The sequence below is a fragment of the Vidua macroura genome, chromosome 1, assembly GCF_024509145.1.
Source record: "Vidua macroura isolate BioBank_ID:100142 chromosome 1, ASM2450914v1, whole genome shotgun sequence".
Classification (NCBI taxonomy): Eukaryota; Metazoa; Chordata; class Aves; order Passeriformes; family Viduidae; genus Vidua; species Vidua macroura.
The window spans coordinates 154055684-154072424 of NC_071571.1; the positions used below are offsets into that span (position 1 = coordinate 154055684).

At 60.7% G+C, this 16741-nt stretch overlaps 1 protein-coding gene across 4 annotated transcripts in view; it reads left to right on the forward strand.

Moving 5' to 3' along the window:
- The window catches only part of NRBP2 (nuclear receptor binding protein 2), a 44175-nt gene extending 28554 nt beyond the window's left edge, over positions 1-15621 (forward strand). For 2 of the 4 annotated variants that reach the window (XM_053989537.1, XM_053989763.1), the window contains 8 exons: positions 210-305; positions 3235-3367; positions 4736-4838; positions 4929-4979; positions 5771-5906; positions 6093-6146; positions 7801-7864; positions 9758-11159. In XM_053989537.1, coding sequence (XP_053845512.1) covers positions 210-305; positions 3235-3367; positions 4736-4838; positions 4929-4979; positions 5771-5906; positions 6093-6146; positions 7801-7864; positions 9758-9951 — 831 coding nt within the window. In that variant the 3' untranslated portion in view covers positions 9952-11159. The other 2 variants (XM_053989625.1, XM_053989696.1) reach the window with 2 other exon arrangements.
- The last annotated feature ends 1120 nt before the right edge of the window (positions 15622-16741 follow it).

The window sequence follows — 16741 nt, forward strand, 5'->3', positions numbered from 1 at the left end:
GTCCCTGTCTGGGGCTGTTCCCATCCCTGTCCCTGCCCTGTCCGGGATGCTCCCTGCCCTGTCCCCTGTCCCTGCCTAGGGCTGTGCCCTGTCTCTGCCCTGTCCCTGCCCTGTCCCCTGGGTGTATCCCCTGTCCCTGCCCTGTCCCCTGGGTGTATCCCCTGTCCCTGGAAGCCCCCACGGACGGGCCGTGCCCCCTCCCCTCGCAGATGGCCGTGCTGGAGATCCAGACCAACGGGGACACGCGGGTCTCGGAGGAGGCGATCGCGCGGGCCCGGCACTCCCTGGATGATCCCAACATGAGGGTGAGGGCAGCTGGGGGAGCCTGCTGGGGGTGAATCCCTGTCCTGTGTCACTGCTGGGGGTGTATCCCTGTCCTGTGTCACTGCTGGGGGTGAATCCCTGTCCTGTGTCACTCCTGGGTGTAAATCCCTGTCCTGTGTCACTGCTGGGGGTGAATCCCTGTCCTGTGTCACTGCTGGATGTAAATCCCTGTCCCGTGTCACTCCTGGGGGTGAATCCCTGTCCTGTGTCACTCCTGGGGGTGAATCCCTGTCCTGTGTCACTCCTGGGTGTAAATCCCTGTCCTGTGTCACTCGTGGGTGTAAATCCCTGTCCTGTGTCACTCCTGGGTGTAAATCCCTGTCCTGTGTCACTGCTGGGTGTAAATCCCTGTCCTGTGTCACTGCTGGGTGTGAATCCCTGTCCTGTGTCACTGCTGGGGGTGAATCCCTGTCCTGTGTCACTGCTGGGTGTAAATCCCTGTCCTGTGTCACTGCTGGGTGTAAATCCCTGTCCTGTGTCACTGCTGGGTGTAAATCCCTGTCCTGTGTCACTCCTGGGTGTAAATCCCCGTGCTGTGTCACTGCTGGGCATAAATCCCATCCTCATCTCTCCTTTCTGGGTGCAAATCCCATCCTGCATCTCTCCCTCCTGAGTGTAAATCCCATCCTCATCTCTCCTGGATGTAAATGCCATCCTCATCTCTCTCTCCTCAGTGTAAATCCCATCCTGCACCACTCCTGGGTGTAAATCCCATCCTCATCTCTCCTGGGTGTAAACCCCATCCTCATTTCTCCCTCCTCGGTGCAAATCCCATCCTCATCTCTCCTCAGTGTAAATCCCATCCTCATTTCTCCTTGATGTAAATCCCATCCTCATCTCTCCCTCCTCGGTGTAAATCCCATCCTCATCTCTCCTGGGTGTAAATCCCATCCTCATCTCTCCCTCCTCGGTGTAAATCCCATTGTGGAGGCTCACTTGGATCCCAGGGCTTCTCCCAGAGAAGGAGCTGCCCACAAACACTGGGGAGAGGGTTTGATAAGGGGAGAGGGTTTGATAAGGGGAGCAGGGTTTGATAAGGGGAGCAGGGTTTGATAAGGGGAGCAGGGTTTGATAAGGGGAGAGGGTTTGATAAGGGGAGCAGGGTTTGATAAGGGGAGAGGGTTTGATAAGGGGAGAGGGTTTGATAAGGGGAGCAGGGTTTGATAAGGGGAGAGGGCTTGATAAGGGGAGAGGGCTTGATAAGGGGAGAGGGTTTGGTAAGGAGACAGGACAGTTTGGGGAAGAGCTGGGGTTTGGGCTCAGCCACAGGCAAGCGTGGAACAGCTGGAACAGCTGGAACTCTGATCCCCTCCACCCACCCCAACCCGCCCAACCCCCCTTCCCCTTCCTGTGGTGGTCTCCAGAACATCCCATAATGAGTTCGTGCATTCCCCAAATTCTCTTGTTTGGTCACAGAGTTTCTCGAGGCATCCCACAGTAAATCCTGCCCCTGTGATCCCACAGTAAATCCTGCCCCTGCAATCCCAGAATTCCCACTAAATCCTGCCCCTGACGTCCCACAGTTCCCACTAAATCCTGCCCCTGAGATCCCACAGTAAATCCTGCCCCTCAGATCCCACAGTAAATCCTGCCCCTGAGATCCCACAGTAAATCCTGCCCCTCAGATCCCACAGTAAATCCTGCCCCTGCAATCCCAGAATTCCCACTAAATCCTGCCCCTGACGTCCCACAGTTCCCACTAAATCCTGCCCCTGAGATCCCACAGTAAATCCTGCCCCTGAGGTCCCACAGTTCCCACTAAATCCTGCCCCTGAGATCCCACAGTAAATCCTGCCCCTCAGATCCCACAGTAAATCCTGCCCCTCACATCCCACAGTTCCCACTAAATCCTGCCCCTGAGATCCCAGAGTTCCCACGTCCCTGGAGAACCCAGGAGTGGCTGGAGTCTCGCCCGAGGGTCTCTGGGGCAGGTGGCTCTGAGGGGACCAGTCTGGGGGTGCCCACCTGGCACCCTTGGGATCATTTTTGGATCCATCCCAGATGTCCTGGCCCATGCCCTGGCAGCAGCAGGGCAGGAGCTGGAGGAGCAGTGGCAGGCTGGGCTCCCGGGCAGATCTGCTCCTCCAGGCAGATTCCCTGGATTCTCTGCTCACCCTGCCCTGTCCCCACTCCCAGCACCACATTCCTGCTCTCGGGGCTGATCCTGCTCCTGCCCCTTCTCCTGCAGCCTTTGCTGGGCTCACAGCCAGGATGGGGCCACTGGGGACCCCGTCCCCATCTCTGCCCACCCGGAATTCTGCTGCAGCTCCCTGTCCTGGGGCTCCTGCTGCAGGACGAGCCCTTTGGATCCATTTCCTGGGAAATGGGGTCAAAACCAGGGTGACCCCAGGCCTAGGACAGTGATCCCTGTGCTGGCACTGCTGGGGCACCTCCAGTCCTGGGCACGTTTGGGGTGCCCAGGTGAGGACATGGAGGGGCTGGAGCATGTCCAGGGGAGGGAAGAGAGCCCCAGGAGGGGCTGAGGGAGCTGGAAAGGGGCTCAGCCTGGAGAAAAGGAACCTTAGGGGGGACCTTGTGGCTCTGCACAACTCCTGACAGGAGGGGACAGCCGGGGGGGATTTGGGATCTAATCCCAGGGAACAGGGACAGGAGGAGAGGGAACGGCCTCAGGCTGGGCCAGGGGAAGTTCAGGTGGACATCAGCAGGAATTTCCCCATGGAAAGGGTGCTCAGGGATTGGAAGTGCCCAGGGGGGTTTGGAGCGCCCATCCCTGGAGGTGTCCGAGGAGTGATTTGGGTGCTCTGGGCTGGTGACAGGGTGGGGATGGGTGGACTCCATGGGCTGGGAGCTCTGTTCCAGCCTCAGTGGTGCCAGGAGTCCCAGGGATGGTGTGAGAGGAGCAGGGCAGTGTCCTGCTCTGCCCCAGCTCTGGCCCTGCTCTGCCCCCAGGAGTTCATCCTGTCCTGCCTGACCCTGAACCCGGACAAGCGCCCGACCGCCCACAACCTCCTCTTCCACCGCGTGCTCTTCGAGGTGCATTCCCTGAAGCTGCTGGCAGCCCACTGCTTCATCAACCACCAGTGTGAGTGCCTGGGGCCACCCCGAGCCCGGCTCATCGCCCAGGGAGTCGGGCTGGGAGAGCTGGGAATGCCCAGCCTGGAGGAGAGAGAGAGCCAGGCTGGGAGAGCTGGGAATGCTGAGGCTGGGAGAGCTGGGAATGCTCAGCCTGGAGAGAGGAGAGAGCCAGGCTGGGAGAGCTGTGAATGCTCAGCCTGGAGAGGAGAGAGAGCCAGGCTGGGAGAGCTGGGAATGCTCAGGCTGGAGGAGAGAGAGAGCCAGGCTGGGAGAGCTGGGAATGCTCAGCCTGGAGGAGAGAGAGAGCCAGGCTGGGAGAGCTGGGAATGCTCAGGCTGGAGGAGAGAGTCAGGCTGGGAGAGCTGGGAATGCTCAGCCTGGAGAGAGGAGAGAGCCAGGCTGGGAGAGCTGGGAATGCTGAGGCTGGAGGAGAGAGAGAGAGAGAGCCAGGCTGGGAGAGATGGGAATGCTCAGCCTGGAGGAGAGAGAGCCAGGCTGGGAGAGCTGGGAATGCTCAGGCTGGGAGAGCTGGGAATGCCCAGCCTGGAGAGGAGAGAGAGCCAGGCTGGGAGAGCTGGGAATGCTCAGCCTGGAGAGGAGAGAGAGTCAGGCTGGGAGAGCTGGGAATGCTCAGCCTGGAGGAGAGAGATTCAGGCTGGGAGAGCTGGGAATGCTCAGCCTGGAGAGCTGGGAATGCTCAGCCTGGAGAGCTGGGAATGCTCAGGCTGGGAGAGATGGGAATGCTCAGCCTGGAGAGGAGAGAGAGAGCCAGGCTGGGAGAGCTGGGAATGCTCAGGCTGGGAGAGCTGGGAATGCTCAGCCTGGAGAGCTGGGAATGCTCAGCCTGGAGAGAGAGAGCCAGGCTGGGAGAGATGGGAATGCTCAGCCTGGAGAGGAGAGAGAACCAGGCTGGGAGAGCTGGGAATGCTCAGCCTGGAGGAGAGAAGGGTCCAAGGAAACCTCAGAGCCCCTTGCAGGGCCTGAAGGGGCTCCAGGAGAGCTGGAGAGGGACTTGGACAAGGGATGGAGTACAGGAAAGGGGGAATGGTTTCCCACTGCCAGAGGACAGAGTTCGATGGGATTTTGGGAAGGAATTCCTGGCTGGGAGGGTGATGAGACCCTGGCACAGGGAGCCCAGAGCAGCTGTGGCTGTCCCTGGATCCCTGGCAGTGTTCAGGTTGGAGAGGGTTTGGAGCAGCCTGGGACAGGGGAAGGTGTCCCTGCCATGGCAGGGGGAGGGACTGGGTGGGATTTCAGGTCCCTCCCACACAAAACACGGCCGTGATTCCATGTGCAGAGCCCGGGGAGGGGGGCAGTGACTCCCAGCCCCTCCCTGGAGTAGGGCACCCACACCCCCCCGTCCCTCTGTCCCCAGATCTGATGCCAGAGAACGTGGTGGAGGAGAAGATCAAGGAGCTGGACCTGAACATGGTGATGGCCGAGATCCGCAGGGAGGGTCGGCCCGGGGCACAGTGGAGGTGAGGATGAGGATGGGGGAGACCCCGCAGCCCGGAGACCCCTCTGCAGCCCATCACCCCCTGGGCCCTCCTGTCCTGTCCCCCGCCCAGGTACTCCGAGGTTTCCTTCCTGGAGCTCGACAAGTTCCTGGAGGATGTCAGGTGGGTTGGAGCTCCCAGCTCTGCCTGGGCTCCTGGGGAATGTGGGGTCAGGATGTGCACACGGGAGCGTCCCTGCTGTCCCTGCTGTCCCCATGGGAGTGTGGGGTCAGGATGTGCACACAGGAGTGTCCCTGCTGTCCCCATGGGAATGTGGGGCCGGGATGGGCACACGGGAGTGTCCCTGCTGTCCCCAGGGGAATGTGGGGTCAGGATGTGCACACTGCAGTGTCCCTGCTGTCCCCATGGGAATGTGGGGCCGGGATGGACACACAGGAGTGTCCCTGCTGTCCTCAGCTGTGCACATGGGAGTGTCCCTGCTGTCCCCAGGGGAATGTGGGGCCAGGATGGGCACATGGGACTGTCCCTGGTGTCCCCAGCTGTGCACACGGGAGTGTCCTTGCTGTCCCCAGCTGTCCCCAGCTGTGCACATGGGAGTGTCCCTGCTGTCCCCAGGGGAATGTGGGGCTGGGATGTGCACACAGCAGTGTCCCTGCTGTCCCTGCTGTCCCCATGGGAATGTGGGGCCGGGATGGGCACACAGGAGTGTCCCTGCTGTCCCCAGGGGAATGTGGGGCCGGGATGTGCACACAGCAGTGTCCCTGCTGTCCCCAGGGGAATGTGGGGCCGGGATGTGCACACAGCAGTGTCCCTGCTGTCCCCACTGTCCCCAGTTGTGCTCGGTGCCCTGTCCCCACTCCTCCCATCCCTGCCCACCCCTGCTCCTGCCAGAGCCGGCTCTGCCAGGGCCGCAGGGGATGGGATCAGCCCTGTCCTCCCTCCGTGTCCCACAGGAACGGGATTTACCCCCTGATGAACTTCGCTGTCTCCAGACCCCACGCCCTGCCCCGCGCCCTGTCCCAGCCCCAGGAGGACCCTCAGAAAGCCAAGACCCCCACGCCAGAGCCCTTCGACGTGGAGACCAGGAAGGTAAGGGCAGACCCAGGGCTGCTCCAGCTGGGGACAGCTCCTGCACTGCTCCCATCCCTGCTGCAGGGACACCTCTCCCGTTAGCCACGGCCCAGGGGAGAGCTGGGAGAGGAATTCTGGGGTTTCTGTAGGAATTCCAAAGTGCCCCAGAGCCAGAGGGGCTGACCCCAAGCTGGGCTTTTCCAGGTGGTGCAGATGCAGTGCAACATGGAGCTGAACGAGGACAAGAGCCAGTGGCACGTGAGTACCTGGATCCTGCCCCGCTCCCTGCCCATCCCACTGGGAATGGACTGGGAATGGGATTGGGACTGGGAAATGGGAATGGAAAATGGGAATGGGAAATGGGATTGGGAATGGGAAATGGGACTGGGCAATGGGAATGGGAAATGGGACTGGGAAATGGGAATGGGAAATGGGATTGGGAATGGGAAATGGAAATGGGAAATGGGACTGGGAAATGGGATTGGGACTGGGAAATGGGACTGGGAAATCTGACTGTGGCACGTGAGTACCTGGATCCTGCTCCGCTCCCTGCCCATCCCACTGGGAATGGACTGGGAATGGGATTGGGACTGGGAAATGGGACTGGAAATGGGACTGGGAAATGGGATTGGGAAATGGGAATGGGAAATGGGAATGGGAAATTGGATTGGGAAATGGGAATGGGAAATGGGACTGGAAATGGGAATGGGAAATGGGATTGGGAAATGGGAATGAGAAATGGGACTGGAAATGGGAATGGGAATGGGACTGGGAATGGGACTGGGAATGGGATTGGGAATGGGAAATGGGACTGGGAAATGGGAATGGGAAATGGGACTGGGAATGGGAAATGGGACTGGAAATGGGAATGGGAAATCTGACTGTGGCACGTGAGTACCTGGATCCTGACCTGCTCCTTGCCCATCCCGCTGGGAATGGGACTGGGAATAGGATTGGGACTGGGAAATGGGACTGGGAAATAGGACTGCGAATGGGACTGGGAAATGGGACTGGGAAATCAGACCAGGAAACCTGACAGGAAGATGGGAAAGGGAAATCTGCCTGGGATATTGGACTGGGAAATGGTACTGGGAAGTCTGTCTGGGAAAGGCCTCAGCCAGTTTCCATGGCACCCAGAGAACTCTCTGCTGTCCTGTACAATGAAAGAATTCCCAAAGAAGCCACAAATTCCCCTAGCCTGTGGGACAAGACCTGCAGTGTCGGGCTGTCTCTGTCCCTGGTGTTTCCAGACACCTTTGGACTCCCGTTTTTTCTAGCCCAGCACTTGCAGGGAGCTGGAATTGCTCCAGGGCACCAGCACTGCCCAAGAGCTCCCACATTCCTGCAGTGCTGAGCTCCCAGCCTCCCCAGAGCTCCCAGTTCCCCCAGTCCCCCCAGAGCTCCCAGTCCCAGCAGTGCCCAGAGCTCCCAGTTCCCCCAGTCCCCCCAGAGCTCCCAGTCCCAGCAGTGCCCAGAGCTCCCAGTCCCCCCAGAGCTCCCAGTTCCCCCAGTTCCCCCAGAGCTCCCAGTCCCCCCAGAGCTCCCAGTTCCCCCAGTCCCCCCAGAGCTCCCAGTCCCCCCAGAGCTCCCAGTCCCCCCAGAGCTCCCAGTTCCCCCAGTTCCCCCAGAGCTCCCAGTCCCAGCAGTGCCCAGAGCTCCCAGTTCCCCCAGTCCCCCCAGAGCTCCCAGTCCCCCCAGAGCTCCCAGTTCCCCCCAGTCCCCCCAGAGCTCCCAGTCCCCCCAGAGCTCCCAGTTCCCCCAGTTCCCCCAGAGCTCCCAGTCCCAGCAGCACCCAGAGCTCCCAGTCCCAGCAGTGCCCAGAGCTCCCAGTTCCCCCAGTTCCCCCGTCCTGCCCAGCCCTCCCGGTGCCCTGCAGGGGCTGGGATGAGCAGGCTCTCTCCTGTCTCCGCAGCTCACGCTCCTGCTCATCCTGGAGGACAAGCTGCACCGCCAGCTCAGCTATGACCTGCTGCCCAGTACGTTCCTGCAGGGAGCCCATCGGGATTAGGAATGTGCCAGCTTCCCAGCCAGCTTCCCTTCCTTTCCCTTTCCTTCCCTTCCTCTCATCCTCCCCTTCCTTTCCCCATTCCTCTCCTCTCTTCCTCCTCCTCTCCTCTCCTTTCCTTTCCTTTCCTTTCCTTTCCTTTCCTTTCCTTTCCTTTCCTTTCCTTTCCTTTTCCTTTCCTTTCCTTTCCTTTCCTTTCCTTTCCTTTCCTTTCCTTTCCTTTCCTTTCCTTTCCTTTCCTTTCCTTTCCTTTCCTTTCCTTTCCTTTCCTTTCCTTTCCTTTCCTTTCCTTTCCTTTCCTTTCCTTTCCTTTCCTTTCCTTTCCTTTCCTTTCCTCCCCTTTCCTTTCCTCCCCTTTCCTCCCCTTTCCCCTTTCCCTTTTTTCCTCTTCCTTTCCTTTTTCCCATGTGGTCCCAGCCCTTGTCCACCTGGACCCTGTGCACATGGAGGGCAGAGCTCCAGTGGTCACTGCAGGACAGTGCTCCAGTGGTCACTGCAGGGCTCCAGGAGGGAGGGACAGTGCTCCAGTGGTCACTGCAGGAGGGAGGACAAAGCTCCAGTGGTCACTGCAGGGCAGAGCTCCAGTGGTCACTGCAGGACAGTGCTCCAGTGGTCACTGCAGGAGGGAGGACAGTGCTCCAGTGGTCACTGCAGGGCTCCAGGAGGGAGGAGAGTGCTCCAGTGGTCACTGCAGGGCTCCAGGAGGGAGGAGAGCGCTCCAGTGGTCACTGCAGGAGGGAGGACAGTGCTCCAGTGGTCACTGCAGGGCAGAGCTCCAGTGGTCACTGCAGGAGGGAGGACAGTGCTCCAGCGGTCACTGCAGGGCTGCATTCCCACCAGGACCCCCAGTGGGCAGTTCCTGGGCTCCCAGTGAGCTCCACTCTCACTCCCAGCAGGGGCACAGCGTCCCCAACCCTTTCCCAAGGGAAAGGGGGACCCTCCTCCGAGGGGCCCGGGAAAGGGACAGGTCCAGCTCCTTCCAGGACATCAGGAGCCTCTGGGCTGCCTCACAGCCACAATTCCCTCAGAAAGCTGGGGAAACAGTGCCTGGGAGCTGCTCCTGCCTGTTATAAATGAAAAATGATCCAGCCAAATTAAAAAAAATAAAAAGAATTTATTTTAGCAATAGAGATCTAACTTAGCCAGCCACAAGGAAAAGGGCAGCGCCGAGCCCGGGATCGGCGCTGGGTGCGAGACACAGAGATCAGCCTCAGCAGAGGTTTCACTCTATGCTCCCACACCACCATTCTGGTACAAGCGATTTTTATAGGGAAAATTTTGCCTGAAGCCAGGATTTCGGCATTCAGTCCTTTGTTTCATTCAAAGTCCCATAAGTTGATGAGATTTCCTTCTCGGCGACAAGGCAGAACAATTCGAAGTCCTGAGTAGTTGAAACTCTTGATGACATTTAGGGGAACACGGTATTCACATGTATCGGCCCGGGGGGATGTTCCTGATGTCCATCTCGGGTCCTTCACGCGATGATCAGCGCCTGGGTGTCTCCTTATCGCCTCAGATAAGGCCCATCTCCTGGCGAGCCACATCCCTTTGCTTGTAAATCGGGTTTCAACACACACCTGGTTTTGCCCGAGAAGGGGGGCTTCTAATGCCAAAGGGTACATTCTGACAACTATTTAATATTATATATATATATCATGCAAAAAATGGCGCGAATTATACCTGTTACATATAACACTGCCCCAGCCCCCAGGCACTGTCCTGGGGCTTTCCAAGTGACACGTTGTCCAGAGCTGTGTTTTGGGAGCTCAGGAACCTTGTTCCCCCTCCCTGCCCCATTTTCCCAGCTCTCCCGGGTTCAGGAGCTGTATCTATGCTCATGTTCTCCTGCTCCTTGTCTCTGCAGCTGACAACTCCAAGGATTTGGCCACAGAGCTGGTGCATTATGGATTCATCCACGAGGTGAGTCCCTGCTGTCCCCAAATCTGGAGCCCCTGGAGCTCCTCCAGCCCCTCACAGGCAGGGCTGGAATTTCTGTTCCCTCCAGACTCTGCTCCAGGAGCTGTTCCAAGGGGAGCTGCCCCTTGTGGCACGTGTTAATTAGCTGGATCTTAAATAATTCTGAGTGGGAGAACCAGGGGAGCACCCAGGGAAGGAGGCTGATTCCTTACTTAAGGAATCACAGAACCATTAATTTTGGAAAAGACCTCCAGGATTATTGAGTCCAACCTGTGACCAAACAGGCGAGGTCGCCCTGATGGCATCCCCAAGTGCCACACCCACATGTTAATGGAACATTTCCAGGCATGGGGACTCCACCCCTGCCCTGGGCAGCTGTGCCAGGGCTGGACAGCCCTTCCCAGGAGGAATTTTCACAGTTTCCCACCCAAACATCCCCTGGCCGAGCCTGAGGCCGTTCCCTCTCCTCCTGTCCCTGTTCCCTGGGATTAGATCCCAAATCCCCCTCGGCTGTCCCACCTGTCAGGAGTTGTGCAGAGCCACAAGGCCCCCCCCGAGCCTCCTTTTCTCCAGGCTGAGCCCCTTTCCAGCTCCTCCTGGGGCTTCAGCTCCTTTCCAGCTCCCTCAGCCCCTCCTGGGGCTCTCTTCCCTCCCCTGGACATGCTCCAGCCTGTCCATGTCCTCACCTGGGCACCCCAAACGTGCCCCAGGACTGGAGCCAGCACAGGAAGGGCTCAGGATGGGGACTGTGGGGGGCTGGAGGTGGCTGGGAGAGCCCAGCAAAGGGCTCTGTTGGCGTGTGGGATTTCAGGACGACTGTGAAAAGCTGGCCGCGTTCCTGGAGAGCGCCTTCCACAAGCACCGCTCCCAAGCCCTGTGAGCCCGCGTTCCCAGGGGATCGAGGCGCCGGATGGAGGATCCCAAAGGGCTCCCGACCCACCCAGCTGCAGCAGGACTCACCTGGCCGGGCCTTGGGCCCACGGGGATTTGCCCAATCCGTGCTCTGGGAAAGGCAGCAGCCGACAGAGGACTCGGCAAACACCAGGAATTCCATCCCGGGACACTGGGACGTGTTCTGGTCCCTCCTCCCGAGGGGAGGTGTGGGGGAGTGGGCAGCACCCCCGGCAGCCCCTTCCCAGCGGGGTTTGTGGAGCTGCTGCAGGAAGCCCCAGCCGGATCCATTCCCCTCTGGGAACGCTCAGCCCCTCTCGCTGCAGGTCCCACAGCTGTTTTCTCCCCCTTTGCCATCTGGAATGGTCCTTGCTGAGGGGAGGGAGGGGAGGAGCAGGCTTGGAAAGCCCTTGTGGAGCTTCCCATCTGCCACATTCCACTCTCCATCCCAAACTTCGCCATGTTTAAGGTCTCCACTGTGCTGCCTGTGCTCAGAACCCTCACCCTGAGCTGGGATTGTGTGAGCTGGACATGGCATGGCTTGAGAAGAAACTCCTGACCCACCACCTGGATCCACACACGTGGATCAGCAGGAATCCCACTGATGCTCCACAGAATCCTTGTCATTCCCCAGTTTCTCCTACAGCCTTCCAAAATCTCTCAGCATCTTTGGGAGAGAGCCCTGCTGCCTGTTCCTCCCATTCCTGCCACGGTGACTGGAATGTCAGTCCCTGGCCTGGAGATGGGGAATTGCCACCATCACCACCCCAGTGCTGCCCTTTGCTAGGGACAAGTTGATGTGGAGAAAAGTGCAAACAGGAATTGTCTCTGTTCAAGAGCCGTGTGGGGCTGCTCTGTGCTGCTCCAGGGAAAGCTGGCTCTGAAATCCTGCTCTCTGCTGTGCCCCTGCTGCTCCAGAGAAAGCTGGCTCTGAAATCCTGCTCTCTGCTGCTGCTGCTGCTCCAGGGAAAGCTGGCTCTGAAATCCTGCTCTCTGCTGCTCCTGCTGCTCCAGGGAAAGCTGGCTCTGAAATCCTGCTCTCTGCTGCTCCTGCTGTGCCAGGGAAAGCTGGCTCTGAAATCCTGCTCTGTGCTGTGCTGGTGCTCCAGGGAAAGCTGGCTCTGAAATCCTGCTCTGTGCTGTGCCCCTGCTGCTCCAGGGAAAGCTGGCTCTGAAATCCTGCTCTGTGCTGTGCTGGTGCTCCAGGGAAAGCTGGCTCTGATATCCTGCTCTGTGCTGCTCCTGCTGCTCCAGAGAAAGCTGGCTCTGAAATCCTGCTCTGTGCTGAGCTGGTGCTGCTCCCACTGTACTGGGGAGATCCTGGCACTGTCCTGGTGATCTGCACCATGCCAGTGTTCCATGCCAGCATTCTGTGCTGGTGCTGCTCCTGCTCTGCCAGAGGAATCCAGCTCTGGCATCCTGCTCTGTGCTGGTGCTGCTCCTGCTGCTGTGCCAGGGAAAACCACCTCTGGCATCCTGCTTTGCCAGGGAATTTTGTCTCTGGCATGCTGTGCTGTGCTCCTGCTGCTCCTGCTGTGCTGTGGGAATGCAGCTCTGGCATCCTGCTCTGTGCTGTGCCAGTGCTGCTCCCGCTGTGCCAGGGCAGTCTGCCCCTGGCACCCTGCTCTGTGCTGGTGCTGCTCCTCCTGCTCAGACTGTGCTGGGGGAATCCAGCTCTGGTGCTGTCCTGGTGATCTGCACCACGCTGGTGTTCCGTGCCACTGCTCTGTGCCAGTGCTGCTCCTGCTGTGCAGGGGAAGCTGGCTCTGGCATCCTGCTGGTGTTCTGTGCTGTGCTGCTCTTGCTGTGCCAGGGAAATCTGCCCCTGGTCTGTGCTGCTCTGTGCCAGTGCTGCTGCTCCTGCTGTGCCAGGGAAAGCTGGCTCTGGCACCCTGCTCTGTGCTGAGCTGGTGCTGCTCCTGCTGTGCCAGGGAAAGCTGGCTCTGAAATCCTGCTCTCGGCTGCTCCTGCTGTGCAGGGGAAGCTGGCTCTGAAATCCTGATGGTGTTCTGTGCTGCTGCTGCTCCTGCGTGCCAGGGAAAGCTGGCTCTGGCACCCTGCTCTGTGCTGTGCCAGTGCTGCTCCTGCCACTCACTCTGTGCCAGGAAAAACTGCCTTTGGCATCCTGCTCCGTGCTGATGCTGCTCCTGCTGCTTCTGCTGTGCCAGGGAAAACTGGCTCTGAAATCCTGCTCCGTGCTGAGCTGGTGCTGCTTCTGCTGTGCCAGGGAAAACAGGCTCTGAAATCCTGCTCTGTGCTCCTGCTGTGCTGTGGGAATGCAGCCCTGGCACCCTGCTCTGTGCAGTGCCACTGCTGCTCCTGCTGTGCCGTGGGGAGCTGCCCCTGGCCTCCTGCTCCGTGCTGGTGTTCCCTGCTGGTGTTCCCGTCCCTGCTGGAGCTCCGTGTGCCCCCGCTGCTCGTGCTCAGTGGCGTCGCTCCAGCTGCATCCCAGCGGGATTTAATCCATGCTCAGCCAGCCTGGGCTGCATCCCCGGCTCAGGGTGCATTCCCAGCAGCGCTGCATTCCCAGCCATGCTGCATTACCAGCCCTGCTCCATCCCCAGCAGGGATCCATCCCCAGCAGGGCTCCATTCCCAGCCCTGCTCCATCCTCAGCAGTGCTGCATTACCAGCCCTGCTCCATCCCCAGCAGAGCTCCATGCCCAGCCCTGCTCCATCCCCAGCCCTGCTCCATCCTTCCCCAGCCCTGTTCCATTCCTAACTCTGCTCCATCCCCAGCCCTGCTGGGCCCCCCCCGGCCCCGTTTCCAGCCCTGCTCCATCCACAGCCCTGCTCCATGCCCAGCAGGGATCCATCCCCAGCCCTGCTCCATCCTCAGCAGAGCTCCATCCTCAGCAGAGCTCCATCCTCAGCAGTGCTGCATCCCCAGCCCTGCTCCATCCCCAGCAGAGCTCCATCCCCAGCAGAGCTCCATCCCCAGCTCTGCTCCATCCCCAGCAGAGCTCCATCCCCAGCAGGGATCCATCCCCAGCAGAGCTCCATCCTCAGCAGTGCTGCATTGCCAGCCCTGCTCCATCCCCAGCAGGGATCCATCCCCAGCAGAGCTCCATGCCCAGCCCTGCTCCATCCTTCCCCAGCCCTGTTCCATTCCTAACTCTGCTCCATCCCCAGCCCTGCTGGGACCCCCGGCCCCGTTTCCAGCCCCGCTCCATCCACAGCCCTGCTCCATGCCCAGCAGGGATCCATCCCCAGCCCTGCTCCATCCTCAGCAGAGCTCCATCCCCAGCAGAGCTCCATCCCCAGCCCTGCTCCATCCCCAGCCCTGCTCCATCCCCAGCAGAGCTCCATCCCCAGCAGGGATCCATCCCCAGCCCTGCTCCATCCCCAGCAGGGCTCCATCCCCAGCCCTGCTCCATCCCCAGCTCTGCTCCATCCTCAGCAGTGCTGCATTCCCAGCTCTGCTCCATCCCCAGCAGAGCTCCATCCCCAGCAGGGATCCATCCCCAGCAGGGATCCATCCCCAGCAGGGATCCATGCCCAGGCCTGCTCCATCCCCAGCCCTGCTCCATCCTTCCCCAGCCCTGTTCCATTCCTAACTCTGCTCCATCCCCAGCCCTGCTGGGCCCCCCCCGGCCCCGTTTCCAGCCCCGCTCCATCCCCAGCCCTGCTCCATGCCCAGCAGGGATCCATCCCCAGCCCTGCTCCATCCCCAGCAGAGCTCCATCCCCAGCAGAGCTCCATCCCCAGCAGAGCTCCATCCCCAGCAGAGCTCCATCCCCAGCTCTGCTCCATCCCCAGCTCTGCTCCATCCCCAGCAGGGATCCATCCCCAGCAGGGATCCATCCCCAGCAGGGATCCATCCCCAGCAGAGCTCCATGCCCAGCCCTGCTCCATCCCCAGCCCTGCTCCATCCTTCCCCAGCCCTGTTCCATTCCTAACTCTGCTCCATCCCCAGCCCTGCTGGGACCCCCGGCCCCGTTTCCAGCCCCGCTCCATCCACAGCCCTGCTCCATGCCCAGCAGGGATCCATCCCCAGCCCTGCTCCATCCTCAGCAGAGCTCCATCCTCAGCAGAGCTCCATCCTCAGCAGTGCTGCATTCCCAGCAGGGATCCATCCCCAGCCCTGCTCCATCCTCAGCAGAGCTCCATCCTCAGCAGTGCTGCATTCCCAGCCCTGCTCCATCCCCAGCAGAGCTCCATCCCCAGCAGGGATCCATCCCCAGCCCTGCTCCATCCCCAGCAGAGCTCCATCCCCAGCAGGGATCCATCCCCAGCCCTGCTCCATCCCCAGCAGGGCTCCATCCCCAGCCCTGCTCCATCCCCAGCTCTGCTCCATCCTCAGCAGTGCTGCATTCCCAGCTCTGCTCCATCCCCAGCAGAGCTCCATCCCCAGCAGGGATCCATCCCCAGCAGGGATCCATCCCCAGCAGAGCTCCATGCCCAGGCCTGCTCCATCCCCAGCCCTGCTCCATCCTTCCCCAGCCCTGTTCCATTCCTAACTCTGCTCCATCCCCAGCCCTGCTGGGACCCCCCGGCCCCGTTTCCAGCTCTGCTCCATTCCCAGCAGTGTTACAGCCCTGCTCCATTCCCAGCCCTGCTCCATCCCCAGCTCTGCTCCATCCACAGCCCTGCTCCATTCCCAACTCTGCTCCATCCCCAGCCCTGCTCCATCCCCAGCTCTGCTCCATCCCCAGCCCTGCTGGGACCCCCGGCCCCGTTTCCAGCTCTGCTCCATTCCCAGCCCTGCTCCATTCCCAGCCCTGCTCCATCCCCAGCTCTGCTCCATCCACAGCCCTGCTCCATTCCCAACTCTGCTCCATCCCCAGCCCTGCTGGGCCCCCCCCGGCCCCGTTTCCAGCCCTGCTCCATCCCCAGCCGTGCCAATGTTCCCACCTGGAATCAATCTTACCCCCACCTGACAAATCAATAAAGCCCAGTCCCACTGGGGGGCTCTGCTCCAGACTGCTCGTGACTCCTGACTCCAGGGAAGCCGAGGGGGAGGGATCCAGGGGCTCCTCACAGCTGCCCATTCCCAGTCCCCCAGGGCAGCCCCACCCCGTGTCCCGGACATTCCAGCACATCCCAGCCCCTTCCCGGCACTGCCTTGCGCAGCCCTCCCGTAAATCCATGGATTTCACGGGGTCTGGCACGGCTGCTCCCAGTCTGGAATTCCCTGCCCACCACCCAAAGTGCTTTATAAAACCCGGGGGCTCTGTGCCCTCCCTCGGGGATCTCCTCGGTGCCGTGGATACTCCAGAGTGGGAACGCAAGATCCCGGTGCCAGTTCTGCCAGGTGTGGCAGCACCTGCGTCCTGCTGAGGCTGCCTGTCCTTGGGGCACAGCCCACACCTGGGGGGGCCGTTCCCGAGCTGCACTTCCAGCCCCTGGCACAGACAGGGAACCCCAGCGGGGCTGGGTGGGAAGGGACCCTCCAGACCCCCCCAGTGCCACCTCCCACTGCCCCAGGCTGCTCCAAGCCCTGTCCAACCCGGCCTTGGGCACTGCCAGGGATCCAGGGGCAGCCACAGCTGCTCTGGGCACCCTGTGCCAGGGCCTGCCCACCCTCACAGGGAACAATTCCTAATTCCCAAAATCCCATCCAGCCCTGCCCTCTGGCAGTGGGGAGCCATTCCCTGTGTCCTGTCCCTCCAAGCCGTTGTCTGGAGTCCCCCTCCAGCTCTCCTGGAGCCCCTTTAGGCCCTGGGAGGGGCTCTGAGGTGTCCCTGGAATGTTCTCCCTCCCAGATGAACATTCCCGGCTCTCCCAGCCCGGCTCCATTCCCTGGGCCGGGGTGTGCCCTTGGCTCTGCACCGAAATTCGGACACCAGGGACTAGGTCCCCTCGAAGAGAGCCAAGAGAAGGGACAGAGACGCCGGACTGGGGACAGGGACGTTTCCCTGCAGTTCCCAGAGTCGGTCCCGGTCTGCACCCCGTGACACATCCAGCACCTCCCGGTGCCCACGGCCGGTACCGGGGGGGTTCCGCAGCTCTTCCCCCCAGCTGCGACCAAGGGCCAACCGGTACCAGTCGGATTTAGCACGTTTTACCCCGTTTTAGCCGGGTTTGCCCGCGTTTAGTGC